This window comes from Poecilia latipinna, unplaced genomic scaffold (genome assembly GCF_001443285.1).
Source record: "Poecilia latipinna isolate Pla-1442-1.1 unplaced genomic scaffold, P_latipinna-1.0 Scaffold794, whole genome shotgun sequence".
Lineage (NCBI taxonomy): Eukaryota > Metazoa > Chordata > Actinopteri > Cyprinodontiformes > Poeciliidae > Poecilia > Poecilia latipinna.
The window spans coordinates 255,877-264,883 of NW_015113410.1; the positions used below are offsets into that span (position 1 = coordinate 255,877).

General features: G+C 37.8%; 1 protein-coding gene across 2 annotated transcripts in view; it reads left to right on the forward strand.

The window, feature by feature from the left end:
- Positions 1–8,894, forward strand: part of LOC106956173 (probable polypeptide N-acetylgalactosaminyltransferase 8) — a 20,885-nt gene extending 11,991 nt beyond the window's left edge. For both annotated transcript variants that reach the window (XM_015046830.1, XM_015046829.1), the window contains 9 exons: positions 1,394–1,560; positions 2,834–3,017; positions 3,095–3,292; positions 5,050–5,164; positions 5,815–6,000; positions 6,148–6,285; positions 8,041–8,136; positions 8,208–8,375; positions 8,459–8,894. In XM_015046830.1, coding sequence (XP_014902316.1) covers positions 1,394–1,560; positions 2,834–3,017; positions 3,095–3,292; positions 5,050–5,164; positions 5,815–6,000; positions 6,148–6,285; positions 8,041–8,136; positions 8,208–8,375; positions 8,459–8,623 — 1,417 coding nt within the window. In that variant the 3' untranslated portion in view covers positions 8,624–8,894. The remainder of the gene's footprint in view (positions 1–1,393; positions 1,561–2,833; positions 3,018–3,094; positions 3,293–5,049; positions 5,165–5,814; positions 6,001–6,147; positions 6,286–8,040; positions 8,137–8,207; positions 8,376–8,458) is intronic.
- The last annotated feature ends 113 nt before the right edge of the window (positions 8,895–9,007 follow it).

Below are 9,007 nucleotides of genomic sequence, written 5' to 3' on the forward strand. Positions count from 1 at the left end.
TAAAAGAGCCAGTTTAAGTGACTTGGGGGCTGAAAGTTCTTCAGTCTGAGGTTCCTTTAGGCAGGGGATCAGTTTGAGGTTTGAATAAATTAATTAATTAATTTATAACTTTTCTTGTAATGATCCGGACAGGTAATGTCCTGCTATGCAAAGTCTATAAATATTTCTTATATCATGCGAAAAATTGCCTTATTTGTATTGTTTTAGGATTATATTAAAAAGAGCAGCTGCATTGATTGAGGGCTGGCTGCAGCGCCCCCTGTGGGTGTCTATGTTCAGCTGCATTTCCTTCTCGAAACCCCTGCAGTTCCCTTCCTGAACAGGAGGGGGCACTGCTGAGAAAACATCGCTGTAGGAATGACCGCTGAAGCAGAGCCTGTTACGTCCTTAGCAAAGGTTTTTCTGAATAGATATTGCCTAAAGCTAATTCTTCTAGATTTAATAATAAAAAAAACTAACGTAATTCCACCACCAGATGCTATACTTTTTGAACGCAAGATGGCAAATATCAACTATCTGTTAGCTCTTTCGATGGCAGATGCTAGACGACATAAGTATGAAAACGGACGTTAAATCTATAATTAGAGGCCAGATTACCCAGACAGGTGCGTTGATGTCACACACCTGGTAATGCTAAGTGCTAACTTTATGAAGCAGGAGAGCAATTTAGTAAGTTTTATACACACACGACGAACTAGACTGCACTAAAATATGTTGCAACTACATGGTATGCAAGCTAGCTTATTAGCCACCGTATTTAATGAGTTATAACAGGAGGAACAAAGTATTGTTTACATCTGAATGTAATCAATGTAAAATATAAGAATTTTACAGCTTGAGTAAACCATTGGTGATTTAGGTTTGAAGTCATTATACACAAGCAATTTATTACATTAAATAGATTAAACTGAGATCTGGCTTTAGATCAGAGAATGTGGATTTATTGATCGTTTTTATAGGTTCATAATCACGTAAAACTGAGAGCTTATTTCATCTTTGTAATCAAACAAATGTTCCTACAATGGAGTAAATAGAGAAACAAAACTAGAATAATCGGTTCCAAATGTGTTTTGTGTTCATGGGCTGCCAAAATAAGGTTCTGTGATGTTTCTCTGGTTTTCACAGAATGTTGTTTGAATCACCAATAAATTTCTGAATTTCAGAAATTTATCGAGAACAGAACGATCTCGATGAAGGACAGAATGTGTAAAAGTGTCAACAAGCATTCTTCTTCTCAGAGGTGGCAAAAGAGACCATTCAACTTAAATTATATATCGCATAACGCTAGAACAAGTGTTAAAGCAATTTATCTTTTATTTTTTGTCAATAACCTCATATTTGTCTTTCATGAATACCATGAATTATCTTACAGTTGCTTTATTTACGGTTACAGATGTGCAGAGAAACAGTATCCAGAGGATCTACCCTCCCTGAGTGTGATCTTGATCTATCTGGATGAAGCCCTTTCTGTCATAAAGAGAGCCATCCGCAGCATCATCGACAAGACGCCTGCCCGGCTGCTGCGAGAAATCATACTGGTGGATGATCACAGTTCCAACGGTTTGTTTGGTATCCAATCAGCTGTAGGATTAGTTTGACAACTGAAAATTTTTATTTTTCATTTGAGGTTTTATCTGAAAGTTCTGCTGGAAACAATGTGGGAACCTCTACTTTAAAGATTCAGGGTGATCTTGGTGGTTGTTTTCAGCTCTATGAATTAATATCCTTTTAAGGCACCTGGAGTATAGTGAAGAAATTTGCGGCCCTGGCGTGGACAGTGTTATTCTAAAAGACTCCAGATCCTACTGTGCTCCATTGTTACATGGCAATCCACTGGGCTTAGTACTTGAGTCTTTGTGTCCGCTACTGGTCGGTTCAACTTGGAACCCAATTTTTTTTTCTATTCTGCAAAGTTTTATGTACCTTAAAAAAGGCAGGATGAGTAATCCATAGGAACATTAAGCATTTGTTTAGAACAGCTAAAACCTTGGGTTGCTCTGTGCTTATTGTTTAAAAGCAGTTTTTGAGGCACATTTTTTTAAGTTAAATGCTTTGGAAACACTTTGTTTTACAAATGCTTTGTAATACTTTTGTACACTCAAGAAAAAAACAGTAAAAGAATGCAAATCATGTTTAGCTTGAATTAGCGATGCAAACAATTAATCAACTTGCGCTAAATTGTCGATTAGCAGTTTATTGGATTAAAATTCTAATCCAATAAACCCTGTGAACCTCTTTTAGTGTTGTAGTTTTGGCCGCCATCCAGCAGAGGGCGCCACTGGTCACCTCAAAGCGGAGCCGTTGATGTAGAAACAAAGATGGCGGCCATTCCAGAGCGGGAAAGAGAAACTGTCCAAACAGAGTCCGGTATAAACATTAAACAAGCTCCTTAAGTTATCACTTTAGGCGCTCATTCAGCTACATGACGAAGCAGCGTCAACTTCTCAAACAAAAATGACTGCTGTGCTACGAAGGTGAGGATAATAAGCCAGAAAAGGGGGTAACAGAAAAGAACGTAACAGGATGGAAAAAAACATGACGCCAATTAAGCACCGTTAATTTTGAGGTCTACTTATGAGTTAATACAATTCATGCAGTGAAGTTTTAGCATTCATTCAAGAATGACAGGACTTTTGTATGAAAGTCTCTCTGTTTATGGGAATTAAGTGTTTCATATATCGTTTTAAATTTCACTAAGGGTTCCTAGCTTAAACAGGACCTTTAAATGCCTCTGGAATTTTTGGGCGTTTGGATAATGTTCATCCTTATTTCCCCTAAATGTGAGAAGATGGAATCTCCTCCTCAGAAGGTTTTTGTTTTTATTTTGTTGCAGATGATTTATTGGACAAGCTGGACTTGTACATTAGCTCCATCCATGAGGAGCGGCCCGGTCTGGTGAAGAAGATTAGGCACTCTGAGCAGCTCGGCCTGACCCAGGCCAGACTGACGGGGTGGAAAGCTGCAGTGGGAGATGTGGTGGCCATCTTGGATGCACACATAGAGGTCCATGTTCAGTGGTTGGTAGAAGGACTTCGCATTCTGAAGTTTTCCATCTTATTTTTAATGTTCTAGTAAAACAGCTTTATGATTGCAGGGCAGAACCCCTGCTGGCTCGGATTAAAGAGGACCGCACTGTGATACTGACACCAGTTTTTGATAAAGTCGACTTTGACGACCTGATAGTGATTCCTTATATGGCCTATGCTGATGGCTTTGACTGGGCCTTATGGTGCAGGTATGAGGCATTCAGACCCGAGTGGTACGCCTTGAAGGATGAATCCCAACCTGGCAAGTAAGAGTCACTTCAATCATATTTGTTAGAAAGCCCACACTGTTTATGCTTGGTTTATAGTTTATAGCACATGTGTCAAACTCAAGGCCTGGGGGCCAAATCTGGCCTACCGTAGCTTTTTATGTGGCCCTCTAGGTTCTAAATTACATCAATAAGTCCCTCTAGTTTTTCACAAATCTACAAAATTGGTATAAAAAAAATTGAGTTTAAGTGATAAATACAGTGAGTAATAAAAAGTCACATTTAACATAAACATTCCTTACAAATATTTCTAATTTTGCACCAAAACATCTTTGATTTTGATTGCAAAAAACCCCCCACAAAAACAATCACAAAATCCTGGATGGAGAAGATGTTCAAATTTATTTCATTTTAAGAAACACTTACTGAATGTTGAGACAAACAGCTATTTATTGATATTTTAACAGTTTAGTGGGGTTTATCAATACATTCTGGCAAAACTTTAATAACATTCAGATTTTTCATATGAAATGAAACTGAGTTCACAGTGTTACATTTTACTGTTTTATCATTGTTTGTTTCCAATTTCTCCTATTCTTTATTTGAACCCCCCATATCTTCCTGCTCTAAACCAGAAGCTCAACTCAAACCTCTCCTTTTTAATATTTACAAATATCTCTCTTTGTGCCTCATCTTCACTTTGCAAAAATAAAAATGTCATGGATTTGGTTTACATTTACTTTGGTTGCAGCTATAGCAGTGACTTAATGTTGACCCTTATTTGTGGCTAAACAGGTTTGTTTTAAGGAGGTTAATTGTTTGGCATATTTATAACTTGCTATAATGAGATTATAATGACTTTTCACACTTGGTCCTGATTACTTCACTGTCAGCATTGGTTCATTTTTCACAGAATGTTGGACAACCAGCTCAGTGTTTGGCTTAATTGCTGTAAAATGTTGTTGTTGCTATGTACCGGTTTGTGTTCTGGTGAAGGAGAGCGTCCATGACGGGGAAACAAACAGGTTAAAGAGAAGCACACAAAGCACTATTGACAGAAAGCCTGCTGCAGGACATTTTGTGCAGGGAATATTTATCCTTTGAAGTCTTAAATCAGCTTGGTGTTATTGGTTAAATGTGACCCCACAGGACAGGGGTATAAAAAGATGTTAAAATTGGGAGTGTTGTCAAAACTAGCATCAAAGTCATGTTTTAAAGAAGAGAGAGAGTGCCTCTTCAGCCAATGGTAGTTATTTTACTTTCTAAAATAATGGTTTAAGTATATTTTTTGCCAAAAATGTGATTTGGGACATTATTTCAGGAAGGTGACTATTTGTTTTAGGAAACTAAAGCTGAAGGTAACATATAAACACATTGACCCCAGAATAGATCCCGGAGGAACTCCACAAGTAAGCGAGAAACGGATTCTCTTAAAGTCCCGTCAAACAGAAGAAGCCTGAACTACTCTTATGCAGTTCTTTAGAGTTTTTAATGTTGAAAAAGACGTGTATATTCTCATCTGGAAGAAAATTTTTTTATTTTAAATTTTATTTTATTTTAAATTAAACAGCTTTACATTTACATAATGCATAAGCGTTTAGTCTTAAAATAATTGCAGAACTAATCTCTAGGCTGCATGTAAAGTATTTAAATCAATGCTTCACTGTCTTCGCCACTTAGAATGTCAGCCACTAGGTGGCACCAGATGGAGCCTTTAAGATTTGATTTATCTGTTGTTGTATATTGACTTATCAGTAGTCACTTTCAGTGTTTGATCTGTTTCCTGGTCCCACCAGGAGTCCGTCCGTCATGGGAATACTAGTTGCAGATCGGAAGTTTTTTGGAGAGATCGGAAGCCTTGATGGCGGGATGAAGACATACGGAGGTGAAAACGTGGAGCTCGGCATCCGGGTGAGATTTAAAATGAGCTCAGAACCAAAGAGAAACACAATGAAATGGTTTAGACTCGTCTTTTATATGTTACAAGTGTTGGTTTTGTTATATATAAAATGACAATATTGCTGTTCCATTTATTTATTTAGCTCAGTAATTTGTCCCTGCCACATTAAAGTGGATATATGGAATCAGTTTTAATACATTTAGATGGTAAACAAATATTACTAGATTTGTACTTTGGAATGATGTAGGGAAAAAAATATTTTAGTAAAAAAAAAAATCACTTTAGCCTCTAATTTTACATTTACAATTTAGCTGATTTGATATTCATTTTAGAATTTTCTGTAATTTATTTTTGACAATTCAATATTTGTTTCTAATTTATTTTACCACAAAAATGGAAAAAAAGGATGACAGTTAAATAATAAAAGTAATGTACAAATATTAGAGATATAAAAAGTAATTAAAAGAAAATTGAATACATTTAATTGGCATTTTTCATTTTTAACTTATGAGATTAATTCAGTCATCTGCCCCCTAGTGGTGGTTTCTGGAACAAACAACTTTCCAGCTTATTAGTGAAGAATTATTAATATTAAAAGTGTGTTTTAGACTCTTGTTTTGCCTTTCTTTGACTGTTTTAAAGTGAGTTTGTGTTTTGGCAGGTGTGGCTGTGTGGAGGCAGCATAGAGGTCATTCCCTGCTCCAAGGTCGCTCACATTGAACGCTTTCATAAGCCCTACGCCCCGGACCTGAGCGCCTTGGTGAGACGCAACGCCCTGAGGGTGGCAGAGGTCTGGATGGACGACTACAAATACAACGTGGAAGTGGCCTGGAACCTCCCCATCGGGGTCAGACGAGACGCCACATTATTACTAACATGAGTTCAATCTTTAGTCATCAAAAATAATCTGATTAGGGTTTAGGAAAGGCCACAAACGAGTTTAATGAACCAGAAAACGGCCTCATGTGATCTTATTGAATGTGTTCTCCAACAGAATCATGGAATTGATATCGGGGATGTTTCTGAGAGGAAGAAGCTGAGGGAGAGGCTGAAGTGTAAACCCTTCCAGTGGTACCTGGATAATGTTTACCCCATGCTGGAACTGCTGCAGGACCTGCTGGGCTACGGAGTTGTGAGTTAAAAACACTGAGCTTTTAAATCCTCAGGGTCTCAATGTGCCAATTAGTTACTGCTAAGTTATAATGGCAGCTAAAGGAAAAGGTGTGATATTTTTGAGATGGGGTTCTGTGGAGTAGTTATCAGCAGACAGTATTTTACCTGAATAAAAGACCTGTGGTTGGGAAAACCACAAGACAAATCAAATACAAGCCAGAAAAAAAAATAGAAATATAGGAGATGGGTTTTTTTGTTTTTTTTTAAGAATATTTTATTTTGGATTTTTAGTAGTAACATCGCAGGTATAAACTAATGGGACAAAACTGGTACACAATGAAGCACAATTCAAACAATGAGACATATTGAAAGTAAAATACATTTACAATAATATAACGCAACAACCTAAGAAGGACTGGACGGGGGTGGGTAATCTATAGGGATGAAATAAAATGTATATGAATCGGAAATGGATTGAGACATAGATGGTATCAGATTCGCTCATAAATCTTGTCGAGTCCAGCTCGATTACAGGATCATCAATCAATCCAATGTGCTGGTAGATTTTGCATATAACTTAAAAAAGGCTGCCATATTTTGTAAAAAGTCTTACCTCTATTCTGCATCCAATAGGTTATTTTTTTCTAGTGTCACACAGCTATTAATCTCACAAAGCCACATTTTAATTGGGAGCAGGGAGTCTGATTTCCATTTTGTTGTAATGCATTTCTAGCAATTGCCAAAAGGATTTCTGTAAGTTTCTTGTCATAGACTGTCTTTAAATTGGAATTTGTAAAGTTCCCCAATAGACAGATATCCGGGTCTATTGGAATCATGATGCTGAATGTCTAACGTTTCACAAACCCCCTTCCAAAAACCCTGCAATTTAGAGCAATGCCAGGTGGCATGGAGGAATGTTCCTTCCTCCATGCCACATCTAAAACAAAGAGGAGATATATTGGAATTATATTTATGTAATTTTTGTGGGGTGACATATAACTGATGTGTAAAATTAAATTGTACTAGTCTAAATCGAGCATTTAGAGTAGATGTGAGACCTTCTCTGCACAAATTATTCCATAATTGCCTCTCAATAGATATTCCCAGATCCTTTTCCCATTTGATTCTGGAACTATCCATCCCATTTATAGCTAAAGTGCTGTATACACCCTTGAAATGATTTTACATAACGGCCAACTGGCATGACACATTTCCTCAATGGGAGGCATAGATGGTAGCTTCCAACTTCCTTTCTGATTAGCTCTTATGAAGTCCGAAGTTGGAGATAGCCAAGGAAATCTTTGTCAGTTTAAACTTCTTTTAACTGCTGTAGTGACATAAATACTTGCTTTTCGTAGCAGTGCTCCAATCGGCAAATTCCCTTCTCCTGCCAGGATCTAAAGTTACCAGACTGAAAAGTCTTTAGTAGCAGTCTATTTCTAGCCTTCTAGCCTAAACATTTCATAGGAGATGATTTGCCATTTTACAACCAAGCTCAGCACAAATTGTAAAAATGTCTCTGGTCTACTTGTGGCTTTTGGGTTTTTACACTATCATCATTATAGATAGAAAAGAAGTTGAACATTGACTTTTAAAATTTTGAGATTAATCTAAAAATTGAGGGGGTGGGGGGGTTGTGAAACTTTACTGCCGATAAATTTGAACTTATCCATTATATATGCTAAAAAGCTAGCACCAGTAATCAGTACTGGTTACTGGTGGCCTCCACAGAACTACATGAAACATTTTATCATGTTTGTTTTTTTGTGTGCAGCTGATTAATGACCGCTGGCCCGCTGAGTGTGTGGATCAGGGCCCGGCTCCTGGCTCCACACCCATCCTCTATAGTTGCCACTTCTTCTCCTCTCAGGTAACGCTCAGCAGCTTACAACATTCAGACTTTTGCTTCTTGCTTCTTGATTTTGTTTTTCTGTCTCTCAGCACTGTTATTACCTCACTGACGGAAAACTTTACATCGGTGGGATCCAATCACACAAATACAGCAGCAACAACTGTCTGGTGGATCCTGGTTCAGGAGTTTCACCAGGACTGTACCAGTGCAACCTGGCCCAGCAGAAGAAACTCCACATGTTTTGGGACTTCAAACAGGTAAAAACAATTTCAATCTAAATATGCAACACAAAGTGTTTTTTTCTGGAGGGAAGTTAAAGATAAAATAATTTTATTCACAGGGAGGACAGATCCAGAACAGAGACACTAAGAGATGCCTGGAAGTAGTGCTGAGAGACATGTATCCCAGACTGGTTCTCCAGCAGTGCAGCGGTCAGAGATGGACGATTCAACATGTGATTACGGCACAGAAACGGCACATTAATTCAGAGAAACAGGTACTGTGACCTGTAAGGACAGTGCTCCACTAGACCAGGCAACATCCTGGGATTTTTTATTATAGTTCAAGTCAAACAGGATCAGTTATGATTGGACAGTCATGAATTATCAGAGATGAAGGTGTCCCATTTGTTTTGCCACATGGCGAAAGCTCTGTCCTTAAGATGATCTGGCAGCGAGCTGTACCTGCAAACAGAGATGACTTTAAAACTCAGGACAGATGTAAAAAATTATCTTAAGTTGCTGTATATCTAGAGTCTTTAGGTTGACAGGAGTAGAAGTTGACTTCTACATGAGTAGAAGTCAACTTCTATGAGTAGAAGTTGACATGACTTCTACTCATAGAAGTTGACATGACTTCTACATGAGTAGGACTTCTACTCATGTAGAAG